This window comes from Haliotis rufescens, unplaced genomic scaffold (genome assembly GCF_023055435.1).
Source record: "Haliotis rufescens isolate VD_foot unplaced genomic scaffold, xgHalRufe1.0.p SCAF_19, whole genome shotgun sequence".
Taxonomy (NCBI): Eukaryota; Metazoa; Mollusca; class Gastropoda; order Lepetellida; family Haliotidae; genus Haliotis; species Haliotis rufescens.
The window spans coordinates 12,119,648-12,135,382 of record NW_025963879.1 but is presented as its reverse complement, the minus strand read 5'-3'; the positions used below and the strand labels follow the sequence as shown (position 1 = coordinate 12,135,382).

Here is a 15,735-nt window from a genome sequence, read left to right as displayed (position 1 = left end):
CATTTATGTTTTTGTATCTGAGGACACCACCGTAAAATATTTTCTTTATGTTTTGCAAAGAGATATTAAATATAGCATGATTCAACCATATTCTTTGTATTCCAAATATTGTTTTGTCAAGATGGTCTTGTCCGTTAGATGAGTATTGCTTCTAGTTATATGTAGACTGCTCCAGTGCAGTGGTGGGGATGATTCTGCAGTGTAAGACAGATTGTGTATTTCATCAATGGAGGAAGATTTTCATTTTTGTTTAATTCTATGTACAATGCTGATGTGTATTACAAGCTGTATATGTTACTTGTGCAGAACGTTGAACAACCCGGCTGACCAGATGGATGTGATCGGTGTAGGGGGTATCAACTTCGACCACCAGATTGCACGCTTCTCATCCCGCGGCATGACCACATGGGTAGGTCATCTTCATCTTTTCTATGCTCTGTTTGGGAACTTGGGGTCTACGGTGTACAGGATACTCTGTGTTGTGTCCCTTAACTGCTGTAACCTGCTGGTCACAGGTACCAGATATTCCCCAGTCATCATCCTAGGTCAGTCGGTACAATCAGTAGCCATATTTGTGGATTTCAACACAGTTGTAAACATCTGGGCTTTCGTCCTACATTCGACCACCTCTGTGGTCTTGTGGTAGAGTGTATGCCCAGAGAGCATAAGTTGGGGTTTGATTCCCGGCCACGTCATGATGGTAAAAGGTGGTACTTGTTGTTTCCCTGCGTTGTGTTTGGCATTAAGGGTCTAAAACAAGGACTGATCAGCTCGGAGTCAGTATACTGTGTCTGAGTTGGTTGTTCATGTTGAACTGCGGCATGGTATCTCAGTGGACTGCAAATTGGTATTAGACCAGACTAGTACAAGCAGCCACTCACACACATGCCTGCACATCACTATGTAAGTGCAATAATCTTTAACGAGATGTTAAACCCCATTTCACCTCACTTCACCTCCTCCTACATCCAGCTGACACAATGTCATATGGCTGAAGTATTGTCCATGTTGGTTATACAGCGAGATGTTACGATGATGTCATGGCCATTTCTTGCCCAGAGTGCATAGGTCACAAATCTGGGATAAGTGGATGGGTGACCAACGTTCATGTCAATTATAGTGCACACTGATCAGTTTTAACAGGGTGATCATGTCATGCACTTTGAGCAAAGCAGTGTGGTCATCAGTGCAGGTTCCACAAGAACTTCTTGTACCCAGGTACACAGATATACTGGTTGTACCCAGGTACATAGTTGTACTTAGGTACACAGCTCTACCAGTTGTACCAAGGTACACAGCTGTACCAGTTGTACCCAGGTACACAGATAAACTGGTTGTACCAAGGTACATAGTTGTACCAGTATTACCAAGGTACACAGATGTACCAGTTGTACCCAGGTACACATATGTACCAGTTGTACCCAGGTACACAGATAAACTGGTTGTACCAAGGTACATAGTTGTACCAGTTGTACCAAGGTACACAGCTGTACCAGTTGTACCCAGGTACACAGATATACTGGTACCCAGGTACATAGTTGTACTTAGGTATACAGCTCTACCATTTGTACCAAGGTACACAGATGTACCAGTTGTACCCAGGTACACAGATGAACTGGTTGTACCAAGGTACATAGTTGTACCAGTTGTACCAAGGTACACAGATGTACCAGTTGTACCCAGGTACACAGATGTACCAGTTGTACCCAGGTACAACTGATGTACCAGTTGTACCCAGGTACACAGATAAACTGGTTGTACCAAGGTACATAGTTGTACCAGTTGTACCAAGGTACACAGCTGTACCAGTTGTACCCAGGTACACAGATATACTGGTACCCAGGTACATAGTTGTACTTAGGTATACAGCTCTACCATTTGTACCAAGGTACACAGCTGTACCAGTTGTACCCAGGTACACAGATATACTGGTTGTACCAAGGTACAAAGCTGTACCAGTTGTACCCAGGTACACAGATATACTGGTTGTACCCAGGAACAGATATACTGGTTGTACCCAGGTACATAGCTGTACCAGTTGTACCCAGATATACTGGTTGTACCAAGGTACAAAGTTGTACCCAGGTACATAGCTGTACCAGTTGTACCCAGATATACTGGTTGTACCCAGGTACACAATTGTACCGGTTGTACCAAGGTACATAGTTGTACAGGTATATATGAATGTGCCCAATGGAAAGTTTTCACACAAAAAGGTTCCTTTGATTAGAAAAATATGTACCCCAAGAATGTGGCGAGGAACATTTCTAGTCTGTAAAGCCATGGTGGCTATAAGGTAGAGAGTAGTGTTGATTGTTGTTGTGTAGACTCACCACTGATTGTGTTTTACTTCAGGAACTCCCTGCTGGCTATGGGCGCATGAAGCCTGATATTGTCACCTATGGATCGGCCGTGCGGGGATCAGCTCTCAAGTAGGTCGACAACTGTCATACTGTTGAATAAATTAGGAACGGTTGTGTAGTTCTTCTTGGGTGACTGATGCCTTTAAATTCTCACATGTAAATCAAATGACACATGATGAAGTTCCTGACTGTTAATGGCAAAGTCCTGTTGATGTAGGATGAGTAGCAGAAGAGAACTGACTGTTTAGGAGACATGTCAAGCTGGGATGCTTGTTCTCTTTGGTAATACATTTATGAATTGAAGAACTATACAATATTACTTTGTCATCCTGTTCATTTGTTTAGAATACAACAAATATCTAGCATTGTCAATCTCATTAAATGTATATGGTTTCCAGATTGCAGGTGTCTTGTATCATTGCGGTTAATGGGGGATTTTGTTTGTTTGTTGTTTAACACCGCACTGAGCTATATGACGGCGGGCTGTAAATAATCAAGCCTGAACCAGACAGTCCAGTGATTGACATTTTGTATATCCACCTATGGAATTGGGATACGATAGCATACATCAACCAAGTCAGTGAGCCTGACCACCAAATTCTGTTAGTCGCCTCTTACTACAAGAACAGGTTGCTGGAGACCCAGTTCTAACCTGGAGCTTAACGAGGGACTATGGCATCAGTATCAAGCTGAGATCTAAATGTTGGTGCCATTGTCTCTCTGTATTTGGGGTAATCATCCACCAATACATTGATCCCATTAACCTACACCTGTTTCTACACTTTCCTAGGGGCGGATGTAGATCTCTGTCTGGGACAAGTGTGGCGTCACCTGTTGTAGCAGGGGCAGTAACTCTTCTTGCCAGGTCAGTCATAGAAAATTTGAAGGTGTTGTAGTGTGCTTTATTATTTCACTTTATGAGAAATATGGTATGTTAGAAGTATCTGATGTGTGATAAACAGTTAACTCCTAAATAATGTTCTTATGCATTAATTGTTAGGATGTGCATACTGCGTCCTTAGATATAGTATAATAAAACATAGAACGTGATATAAGGCTTAAAAAAAACCAAAAGAATTAGTACTCAGGCAATGGATTTTGAAAATATAGTGCGGGCAGGCGGGGTATTTTTTTGGTAGGGGGTTTTCAAATTAGTATGTAACCAAGTAGACAGTTGTGTACAATCAACCTGGGGAAAGGTCTCCCTACATAAATGTATTCCTTGATAAGTAAAATACTGGAATACAATTTGGATTTGGAATATTTAAGGATTTATTTTTTATTATTATTTTTTAAAAATGGAAATGAAAACAAAACGTGTGGCGAACTTATGATAACATGGACGGTGCCTGAGAACTAAGACTATTAGTTTTTTTAGCCTAAGCCATGATAACAGGTTTGAAAAGGATGGATAATTCGGTGAAAACTGTCTCAGTTACGACAACTTGTGTCCAATCCTTTCAATTTATACATATACATATTGAACTAAATAAATGCCATGTAACACTATCGACATGTTGTTTATTACAATACTCAGCGCTGTCCTGGACCGGGCAGATGTTGTCAACCCAGCCAGCATGAAGCAGGCCCTGATGGCTTCTGCTCGGAGACTGCCTGATTTCAACATGTTTGAGCAGGGCTATGGCAAACTGGATCTCCTCCGAGCCTACCAAACCCTCACCACCTACAAACCACAGGCCAGGTACCCACATGTCTAATGTATGGATATCAAGTAAAAAATTATTGACAATAATGACATTATTCTTGATAAATAAACAATGATGTTTATGTAAATATTTATGTGTTGTATTATGTTTAATTTAATATGTATGTTTGACAGTAGATAATGTAGACGACTGTTTCAGTTTGAGTCCGAGCTACATCGACCTGACGGAGTGCCCCTACATGTGGCCCTACTGTACACAGCCCATCTACTATGGGGGCATGCCGGTCATTGTCAACGTGAGTGGCACTCCGAGTTCCTTTTGATGTAACACAAATGATGATGATTTCTTTATCATTTTTGTCTTCACATTCATAAAAATATATTCCGATGTTTATTAAAAAAAATTGATTCAGTGATTTGGCTTTTCCATCCCATTAGTGAGGGAACATGGAGATGTTCAGTAACATTAAAATCAATGTTGCCGTTTGTACATCACCTAGCTTATGATCTGAAGATAAAGGAACAAACTAACAGTCTAGGGTGTGTTCAGGACAAAATGGAGCACAATTTATTTCTTTGTCTCAGTTGTAGAATGCACCATTCAAATAAACACTGATAATTGGCAACAAGTAGGTTACTAGAATCAGGTGCAAGTTCTTTCATGTCAACATATTCCTGAAGAAATGACACATCAGTAGGAATGATTGAATCACATTTTGTTTTAGTTTTATTTGAAATGAGTTCAACATTCAGACCTTTTTTTCCAGGTGACAATCTTGAATGGAATGGGAGTTTCAGGAAAGATTATTGATAAGGTAAACATGTTATTATTACACATAACTCCCTCTGCCTTTTACCATTTCAAGTTAATTTTCCCCACATGTAACCTTGTACAGTTATGGAGCAGTTGGGGAGACTAGTGGTGAAAGAGAAGGATGGTCACAACCAAGTCCCATTCCCTAGATGGGTTCAATGTGAGAAGCTTATATGTCTATTGTCCCCAGCCGGGATATTGCTGGAATAGTGCTACAAGCTGTGTAAAACTGACCTCACTCTCTGTATATTTATGCATCTGTTGTAACAACCGTTTGACTTGTTGCAGCCTAAGTGGGAACCGTATACGCCTCAGTTTGGCAGCCACATCGAAGTGGCGTTCTCCTACTCGCCTGTGCTGTGGCCGTGGTCAGGGTTCCTTGCCGTGTCTGTAACTGTGTCCAAGAATGCAGCAACGTGGGAAGGCATTGCGCAGGGACAGATAACTCTTACAGTGGAGTCGCCTGCCGAGGTAATAGATTCATTTCAAACATTACTTTACATGATATGGTGCGCACGAAAATTAACAACAATATGGTGATTATATTCAATCCATGTTTGAAAGTACTGATAAAATAATTGATTGACAAAAGCAGAGATCTGTCAAATTATAACTTTTGTTGGTATTGTTCATTTTACAGGATGTGATCAGTTTTATGTTTCATTGATTTCAGAGTGAAGAAAAAGATGTGAGACAATCTACTGTAAAACTCCCAATCAGGGTTAAAATCATTCCAACTCCCCCACGAAGGTGAGTATTCACAGACATCAGTGTCAGGTGGCCCAAAGGTCACTTAGTTCAGAAGAGGTAACTGCCAAGATCCCCTCATCATGGTTTTGATTCCCAGGTTGCCCCAGTTAGTATCCCTGATTAGTCCTCACTATTTCTATGCTTGTTGGTTTGCTCCAAAGTGATAAATGCCTGCAACACCTTGGGTTACCTCCCACATTAAGCTGGCAATAGTGGGCGCAGGTCGCCCGGTCACCTAATACGCCGATAATTGCTGTGCAGAGTTACATCACTCGGGCACGCCAGAAATCTATGATCGTGGGTTCGAATCCTGGTTCGCCCCAATTATGTTTCATCGGCACCATACCAGTGCTGGTGGATTTCACCAGTGGTAAATGTCTGACACCTAAGGGTTTTCTTCTCCCATTAAGCTGACAATCTGTGATATAAGTGGATTTCAGTTCACAACAGCGTTAATCCCATCAAACTCACTCACTCACTCACTGAGCTTGCACCAATGCACACAATAGCCATCCAATACAATTGCATGATTGATACAAGTAGTTATATTTCCAGTACTCAGCTTGCATGCCATCTGTATAGATCTGTGAGTATCTTATGGTACAGGACTTCCTTTCCTCAGTCTCACTACTGTAGCAGGAAGTGAAGGTGCCAATCTCATTAAAATCAGATCTTATTTTTTGCTACCGCTAAACAAAGATCTGAAGACATCCCATTACGGGTCACGTCAGAACGACGTTTCGCGAATGAAATGACCGACAAGAAATCGACATTAGCCAATCAGAAGGCAGCTTTCTCGAGCTTTACGACACTAGTTTTAAACTGGAGACTACGCTTCGAAACATATTTTGGCGTATTCTCGATTAAAAAAATTGAAACTGATATGAAGAATATTCTGGAATGGCTTATAGATGGCCTATATTGTATGGATATAATCATAAAACCCGTAATTGTCGTTCGGAATACTCTGTGTTAAATATTTCGTGGTTGCATGATTAGAAAACACATTCCGACTGTCACTTTCATGATCTGGTAAGCGAGGCTCTGATTGGTTGGAGGAAAGGTCGTTCTGACGTGACCCTTAATGGGATGTTCTCAGATCTTTGTTTAGCGACAGCGAGAACTAAGGTCTGATTTTAATGAGATTGTGAAGGTGCGAAGTTGTCAAACACGTGCTGTGGGTGTGACCCGGTTATTCCACAAATCAGAGAGTAATATGAAAGAGTAAGAATAAAAAGGAATAATAATTAAAATAAATCAGTAGAATGTAATCAATATGTTTTACTTTTATAATAGTTGTGTACAATGTACAGGAAGATGATAATTATTCCAAGTGTAATAAGATTATGATGATCTCTTACAAATGATAAATGCATATGATAAATAGATATTACGTTTTGTTTGTTTGATGGTAGGTAGGTACTAGTTTACATGATAATTATTGTGTGACACATTTAGTATGTTACGCAATGTAAAACAGACTACACATGTAATGGTCTGCCTAACCTGTAGTTGAAATCGGGGAGTCTTCTCGACCACATTGCCACCACTTTCCAGAATAATATCTAACTATAAACTTTACTTTTATAACAATGAGTAATACAGCTATACTATTTACATAATGTGATATAACTCCTACATATTACACAGAATTAATCACAAAACATTTGAAACATAACCTATTCCGTAAACAGAACTTACACTCTTGTCTCATTCATACAAGAATAAAGAGACAGAAAAGTTGTATGTTAGAAATTACAAAAGCTTACAATTTATAAGCCTAGTTTACTGCAATTACTTAAATAGATTATATAGAGATTAGATAATATTAAACACTTTTAGTTTACTAATAGTACAGGATTAATATACTGCAACAAATATATATAAAAGGTAAACATAGTAAACTCACCTGATTTAAATGGTTTGCTGTCAATTTGTCTGTGCAAACACAAGACTGCTGACTGAGTACATGCAGTGAGACAAAGGGTTAACTCAGAGGGTTAGCTTTGCCAATCAGTTGAGCAGGTCGTGGCTTGGGTTTGTGAAAGGCTTGAAACATGAAGGACACATGAACTACATTTCAAGTATCCTAACCAATAATTATACATTAAAGATAACTACAGAATAGGAAACACTAAATAACAGACACTGAATAATAATAAAATCACATGTACAAGAGTTATCTCTACCATACTACTCTGGAATAATAATAATAATCATAATCATAATCATCATCATAATAATGTGTACATACCTATATTGCGCTAGCCTCCATACACTCGGTGCATGCTCAAAGTGCTACATTATTACTCCGGTCATTGGATCAGTGTGCACTAGATTTTTATTCTCAGCTCATAAATCATGTAAATACTTGCTTGCAGTAAATAGGTCCCGGGTATTGTAATATGAGATATGATGCACTGGATTTTCAAGGTGGACGTGGCAATCAGTCTGTTGACATGCTTGTGTGTATTTCAGTAAACGTATTCTGTGGGATCAGTACCACAATCTCCGCTATCCTCCGGGCTACTTCCCTCGAGACAATCTCAGGATGAAGAACGATCCTCTCGACTGGTAACACATCAACATTCATGCTTAGAAAATCTTCTTCTTTTTAACTTGTCTTATGTGATAATGTGACGCAAATTTCTGTTTAATAATAAGATTTGTCTTGAATAGTAGATATTAAAAGCGAAGTATATATTTTACGTATCTGATTCCTTTACAGTAACGCTCCAAGTAGCTTGCTGCTGCCTCTTGACTATACCATGAAAAGATCACTTTAGATAAAGGCTTTTGCTGCTTTGTTGTATTTTGTTTTCAACCTCTGACCACTGGTAGTGATGTTCAGGACAATATTCTTTCAGGGTTATGCCTCCAAGCCTAGGTTGTCAGTATTATTCTGATCAGCACACACAATGTCGCTATTTGAGACAGGTCCCAACACCGGGTGTTTTACTAGATTTCCCATTGATTTATTTCCTGTTTGTGCAGGAATGGGGATCACATTCACACCAACTTCAAGGATATGTACCAGCATCTCAGGAGCAGTGGATACTTTGTAGAGGTTCTTGGTGAGGAGGAATGTCTGCACATCATATTCCATCTGTTTCAGATCTAAAAAAACAAATCTCCATCCTGCATGATAGCATTTTACTCTTGCTCTAATTACTCCAAGATGAAAATACTAACGAGTCTCATCTATGGTACAAAAGACCTTCCAGAGAACTTTCGTTTTCGCCATATTTGTATGACTTTATCTTGAGAGTGAAAGTATTTGCCAAGCGCTTGCCATCAGTGCGATATTTTAATTAAATACTTGGAAACCCTGTACTTTTCATTGGGTACATATTAAATACATTTGATTATATTTTCTTTGCTTGTGTTTCAGGTTCTCCATTTACATGCTTTGATGCTAGTCAGTATGGTGAGTGTCATTGGTCTTTACATACTTCAGTGTGAAAGACTGGCTTTCCTCAAGTTGTGAAAAGTGATGTTTTCATTGCAGTCAACATAACACTTGATATTTTGCTGCAGTTAACATAACACTTTGACAGAAATATTGTCACACACGATCTACCTCCCTGCAAGTTGTCTCCCTTTATCGCAAGTGTCTGGCTTCTTGTCATTTGTTATTATTCTCTTGAATAAGTTTCGTTATAAACTGTAAATTTCTCATTTAATTCGTCAATCGAGCCATTTTTGTTACTTGACCGCTGTGTATTCCTTGGGGAAAGAGGGCTTTGCCACTCTTGAAAATATCTCCTCTCCCCTCGTCACTCGATGAGAGAAACATGAGACTGTAATTGATAATGATGAGCTCAATAAGTAGCCCTCTTGAATAATGTGTATTATTTATTCAGGGGAGATGCTTCAGTTGATTCATCCCTGGTGTCCTGAGTTTATGGTTGCATTGTGGAGTGGGGCTCTTTGGTTGCAAGAAAGGGGGATCAGGTGGCAAACATGGCTGCTGAGAGGAGAAAGTTTTACAATATTGATCCTGCTTATTTAGCACCAGTGAAGGACTATAGACAATATTATCACAAGCCAGCAATTATTGTGTGATCATTGTATCAGCCATTTGTTTACCTGCCGAGTATTATGTCGCTATGCCGTGATACAGCTTAGTTGTCGGACTGTGACTTGAGCCAGTATCTTCTGTACCTTCATGTCCCAGATTGGTGAGCTGTGTCTTTCATCTGTTTGCAAGGAACTCTGTTGATTGTTGATGCTGAGGAGGAGTATTTCCCAGAAGAGGTGACCAAGTTGAAGCGGGACATCGATCAAGGGCTGTCTGTCATCGTGTTTGCCGACTGGTATAATGTCTCCGTCATGAAGAAGGTTAAGTTCTACGATGAAAATACCAGGTATGTGTTTCAGTAATAACACATACTTCATTTTGCTGATGATGGAAGTACAGTTATGTGACATTGTATTCATGTTTGATAGACAGGGAAATAAATGCAAACACTCACCCATATTACATCATACGTTCCTGTAGAGATTCCAGAGCAGAATAGGATCCTAGTTTCCCATGCAAGGGATTATTGAAGATTGGGTGGATACATTGTGTACCTGGCTGATTGTGTGTCATCATCCCCTGAATCTGTTATAGGAAGGTCATGCAGTGGAGTTGGTGTTGAGTATGTTGTAGTACTTGGGTGAAGGACACCTGGCTGATTGTGTGTCATCATCCCCTGAATCTGTTATAGGAAGGTCATGCAGTGGAGTTGGTGTTGAGTATGTTGTAGTACTTGGGTGAAGGACACCTGGCTGAATGTGTCATCATCCCCTGAGTCTGTTATAGGAAGGTCATGCAGTGGAGTTGGTGTTGAGCATGTTGTAGTACTTGGGTGAAGGACACCTGGCTGATTGTGTGTCATCATCCCCTGAATCTGTTATAGGAAGGTCATGTAGTGGAGTTGGTGTTGAGTATGTTGTAGTACTTGGGTGAAGGACACCTGGCTGAATGTGTCATCATCCCCTGAATCTGTTATAGGAAGGTCATGCAGTGGAGTTGGTGTTGAGCATGTTGTAGTACTTGGGTGAAGGACACCTGGCTGAATGTGTCATCATCCCCTGAGTCTGTTATAGGAAGGTCATGCAGTGGAGTTGGTGTTGAGCATGTTGTAGTACTTGGGTGAAGGACACCTGGCTGATTGTGTGTCATCATCCCCTGAATCTGTTATAGGAAGGTCATGTAGTGGAGTTGGTGTTGAGTATGTTGTAGTACTTGGGTGAAGGACACCTGGCTGATTGTGTGTCATCATCCCCTGAATCTGTTATAGGAAGGTCATGTAGTGGAGTTGGTGTTGAGCATGTTGTAGTACTTGGGTGAAGGACACCTGGCTGATTGTGTGTCATCATCCCCCGAATCTGTTATGGAAAGGTCATGCAGTGGAGTTTGTGCAGAGTATGTTGTAGTACTTGGGTGAAGGACACCTGGCTGATTGTGTGTCATCATCCCCTGAATCTGTTATAGGAAGGTCATGTAGTGGAGTTGGTGTTGAGCATGTTGCAGTACTTGGGTGAAGGACACCTGTGATGACCAACTGTTGACATAGCTTTATGTTTGGGATGTTACAGACAGTGGTGGATGCCAGACACTGGTGGAGCTAATATTCCAGCCATTAACGACCTCCTGTCACCCCTTGGAATGGCATTCAGGTATGAAGCTTTGTATGGTATAAGTGTGTATCCTTGCAGGCAACTTTGATAACATTCAAACTCTTTGACATTATGCTCCCTTAAATGGATGTAAGAAGGTTTGTGCTGTAAGATAACTGACTACATTCATTACTATATTTGATTAATGATGGCTTGTATAGATTGGAAAGACCAGGACTGTGAAAAATATATTATATATAAGATATTATTGGAAATCGAAAAGATCCTTGAATCCTTTCCCCATGGCAACATAGCACTTCAGAATGCTTGGGAAAGGCACTGTATCAAAGATATGAGGCTACTTCAAGTTTTTGCAAGAGTCAAGTTATGTCACATTTGAGTAATTTTGTTGTATCTGTTCATATTTCTCTCCCTCCTCTAGTGATCAAGTGTACGAAGGAGATTTTACAGTAGGAGATCACGACAGTAAGTAAATCAGTGTGATATACTGGTGTTGACAGTTAAGGAAGGGAGATAACTCTTACACTCGTAATTCAGTCCCTGATCTTGACCAGGCTGACTGGACCTACTCAGAATCAGAGCGGATCACCCCAGGTTAGAATTGGTCCCTCGCAGCCTAGGCTGGTCATAACCGGGGACTTAATGGATCAGGTGACTTGGTTGATGGCGTCTCAACATGCCCAGATTGCGTGGAACGTTATTCACAATATACAGACTTAAGTGTCTGGTCCAGACTTTTGTATTTACAGGCTGCAAATTATATAGCTGAAATATTGTTGAGTGTGGCATGAAACAACAAACACACATGCACATGGACACACAGACAAAAAGGGGATCAGTTACACTTCAGGTGCTATACAAGTTATGCTAACTTTCATCTCCTAATGGAATTTCAACATGATCTAGTTCTTGCTATTGATGAAAATGATGTTCCATTTCCAGTGTACTACGCGTCGGGCACCAGTATAGCCAAATTCCCTGAGGAAGGGGTTCTAGTTCTCCAGTCTTTGAAAAATCAAGGTAAGAGTTACACACTTGCTTTAAACCATTCATTGCTCAAGGAATGTATTTTTAGAAAAACAACAGCTTTTACTTCAGATTACCATATACATGTTAACTAATGTTTTCTCGGGTGTAGAATGTTGACAATAATTGTTAGACTTGCTAACAAAACAGCAATAAACAGCAACATCGGTGCATCAGTGAATTGATTCCTCCAATCTATTGAAGTCATTATCCATGATAATGTGTGTAGGTTACGAGGTGTTGATGTTTACACTCTGTGTGTGTAGGTTACGAGGTGTTGAAGAAGTGTCCATGTTGATGTTTATTACACTCTATATGAAGGTTGGAAGGTATCGATGTTTACACTGTGTGTGTAGGTTACGAGGTGTTGATGTTTACACTCTGTGTGTGTGTAGGTTACGAGGTGTTGATGTTTACACTGTGTGTGTAGGTTACAAGGTGTTGATGTTTACACTGTGTGTGTAGGTTAAGAGGTGTTGATGTTTACACTGTGTGTGTGAAGGTTACGAGGTGTTGATGTTTACACTCTCTGTGTGTAGGTTACGAGGTGTTGAAGGGAGACACCAAGATGACGGACAGTGTGCCGGTGCTGGGGCTACATCAGACAAAGATTCCTGCAGGGAGCGGAGGCCGGGTGGTGCTGTATGGAGACTCCAACTGCCTGGATACAAGCCACATGCAGAAAGGTGGGCAGGAATAGCCTCACAGTACAAGTCAACAAGCAGATATTTTATTCCTCCACTACTTTAATAAGACTTTGTTTGTATTGTATGTTGAGTTGTGTCAAGGCACCGACATTGTACCTCTAGTGGGTTTCATCACAAATATAGCTGTAATATTGCTAAATGCTGCATTTGGATTGTCTGGCCCAGACTATTAACAAGCTTCGTCGTATAACTAAAACACTGACTGATCTGGTTAGGTGATATTTGAGGGTGTGTTTGTTTCAGACTGTTTCTGGATGCTGAGTGCCCTGCTGGAGTATACAGCCTACAACACGTTGCTGCCAATCTTCTCCAACCAGGAGAAGGTCTCTTTGTCCGTGGCTATTGATCTTCCAGAGAGGATGGAAGGTTAGTGATAAAATCATACGGACATTGTCCTTCCTCTTTCATTATTTACCGATTCACAAGATTTTTTGTGCTGACTTATGGAATTTGTGCAATCTCTTTTAAATCAGACCTTAGTTCTCGCTACCGCTAAACAAAGATCTGATGACATCCCAATACGGGTCACGTCAGACCGGCCTTTCGCGAACTTTTACTGACCAATGGACTGAGTGACAAGAAGTCGACATTAGCCCATTTGAATGCAGCCTTCTCGTGCTTTATGGCACTAGTTTCAAACTGGTGACTACACTTCAAACATGTTTTGACAAATTCTCTATTAAAAATTTGAAAACTGAACAAAAGAACATTCTCGAATGGCTAATAGATGGCCAAGAGTGTATGGATTCAGTCATTAAGCCCGTAGCCTAACTGTCGTTCGGAATACCCTGTGTTAAATATTTTGCATTATTAGAAAACATATTCTGACACGCTCTGATTGGTCTGTAATGGGATGTCCTCAGCTCTTTGTTCTGCCATACCGAGAACTAAGATTTAATTTGAATGAGATTAGAGCACTTCAGGGCTGTAGTTGTCCTTGGTATCCCTTGCTTTTGTTATGAAGCAACTTATATGTGGACTGGGTTGGGTGTGGATTAGAATGTGCTAAAATAAAGGATGAATAAGCTCTTGCCTTGCTGATGAAGTGTGTCTTCATGTATAGAATGGACTTGAATAAAGGAAGTCTCTGTTGCCCCAAAGTTTAAAAGTTGACAAACAAAATAGTGAATGAGTGAGCATGGTTTACGTTGGTTTTAGCAATCTTCCAGCAATATCACGGCTATAGTTTCATTATCTGTTTATGCTCCCACTAAGTTGCTGAATTGACATCTCTCCCCAGGGAATCATCTACACCGGTACTCCAAGGTGCTGGAGGGACACCTGGGTACTGCTCGTCATCGTCCCCTGCCAACATGTCCACATCTTGTGTGGGCTCAACCTCATCCGCTCAATAAGTCAGCACCATCGTAAGTAAAGTAGGCTAGTAACCCACATCTTGCTGGCTCAGCCTCATCTGCTGAATAGATCAGCACCATCGTAAGTAACGCAGGCTAGTAACCCACATCTTGCTGGCTCAGCCTCATCTGCTCAATAAGTCAGCACCATCGTAAGTAACGCAGGCTAGTAACCCACATCTTGCTGGCTCAGCCTCATCTGCTCAATAAGTCAGCACCATCGTAAGTAACGCAGGCTAGTAACCCACGTCTTGTGGGCTCAACCTCATCTGCTCAATAAATCAGCACCATCATAAGTAACACAGGCTAGTAACCCACATCTTGCTGGCTCAGCCTCATCTGCTGAATAGATCAGCACCATCGTAAGTAACGCAGGCTAGTAACCCACATCTTGCTGGCTCAGCCTCATTTGCTCAATAAGTCAGCACCATCGTAAGTAACGCAGGCTAGTAACCCACATCTTGCTGGCTCAGCCTCATCTGCTCAATAAGTCAGCACCATCGTAAGTAACGCAGGCTAGTAACCCACGTCTTGTGTGCTGGGCCTCATCCACTCAATAAGTCAGCACCATAGTAAGTAACGCAGGCTAGTAACCCACATCTTGCTGGCTCAGCCTCATCTGCTCAATAAGTCAGCACCATCGTAAGTAACGCAGGCTAGTAACCCACATCTTGCTGGCTCAGCCTCATTTGCTCAATAAGTCAGCACCATCCTAAGTAACACAGGCTAGTAACCCATGTCTTACTGGCTTAGCCTCATCCACTCAATAAGTCAGCACCATAGTAAGTAACGCAGGCTAGTAACCCATGTCTTACTGGCTCAGCCTCATCCACTCAATAAGTCAGCACCATCGTAAGTAACGCAGGCTAGTAACCCACGTCTTGTGTGCTGGGCCTCATCCACTCAATAAGTCAGCACCATAGTAAGTAACGCAGGCTAGTAACCCATGTCTTACTGGCTCAGCCTCATCCACTCAATAAGTCAGCACCATCATAAGTAACGCAGGCTAGTAACCCACGTCTTGTGTGCTGGGCCTCATCCACTCAATAAGTCAGCACCATAGTAAGTAACGCAGGCTAGTAACCCACGTCTTGTGTGCTGGGCCTCATCCACTCAATAAGTCAGCACCATAGTAAGTAACGCAGGCTAGTAACCCACGTCTTGTGTGCTGGGCCTCATCCACTCAATAAGTCAGCACCATAGTAAGTAACGCAGGCTAGTAACCCACATCTTGCTGGCTCAGCCTCATCTACTCAATAAGTCAGCACCATAGTAAGTAACGCAGGCTAGTAACCCACGTCTTACTGGCTCAGCCTCATCTGCTCAATAAGTCAGCACCATCGTAAGTAACGCAGGCTAGTAACCCACATCTTGCTGGCTCAGCCTCATCTGCTCAATAAGTCAGCACCATCGTAAGTAACGCAGG

At 41.2% G+C, this 15,735-nt stretch overlaps 1 protein-coding gene across 1 annotated transcript in view; it reads left to right on the top strand.

The window, feature by feature from the left end:
* LOC124138924 (membrane-bound transcription factor site-1 protease-like) overlaps positions 1-15,735 on the top strand; it is a 41,085-nt gene that overhangs the window by 18,378 nt on the left and 6,972 nt on the right. The window contains exons 11-28 of the mRNA XM_046505834.2: positions 307-409; positions 2,356-2,432; positions 3,154-3,228; positions 3,901-4,065; positions 4,229-4,325; positions 4,797-4,844; positions 5,132-5,314; positions 5,517-5,593; positions 8,072-8,167; positions 8,588-8,667; positions 8,985-9,020; positions 9,804-9,960; positions 11,180-11,260; positions 11,643-11,686; positions 12,164-12,241; positions 12,787-12,933; positions 13,198-13,320; positions 14,195-14,321. Coding sequence (XP_046361790.2) covers positions 307-409; positions 2,356-2,432; positions 3,154-3,228; positions 3,901-4,065; positions 4,229-4,325; positions 4,797-4,844; positions 5,132-5,314; positions 5,517-5,593; positions 8,072-8,167; positions 8,588-8,667; positions 8,985-9,020; positions 9,804-9,960; positions 11,180-11,260; positions 11,643-11,686; positions 12,164-12,241; positions 12,787-12,933; positions 13,198-13,320; positions 14,195-14,321 — 1,794 coding nt within the window. The remainder of the gene's footprint in view (positions 1-306; positions 410-2,355; positions 2,433-3,153; positions 3,229-3,900; positions 4,066-4,228; positions 4,326-4,796; positions 4,845-5,131; positions 5,315-5,516; positions 5,594-8,071; positions 8,168-8,587; positions 8,668-8,984; positions 9,021-9,803; positions 9,961-11,179; positions 11,261-11,642; positions 11,687-12,163; positions 12,242-12,786; positions 12,934-13,197; positions 13,321-14,194; positions 14,322-15,735) is intronic.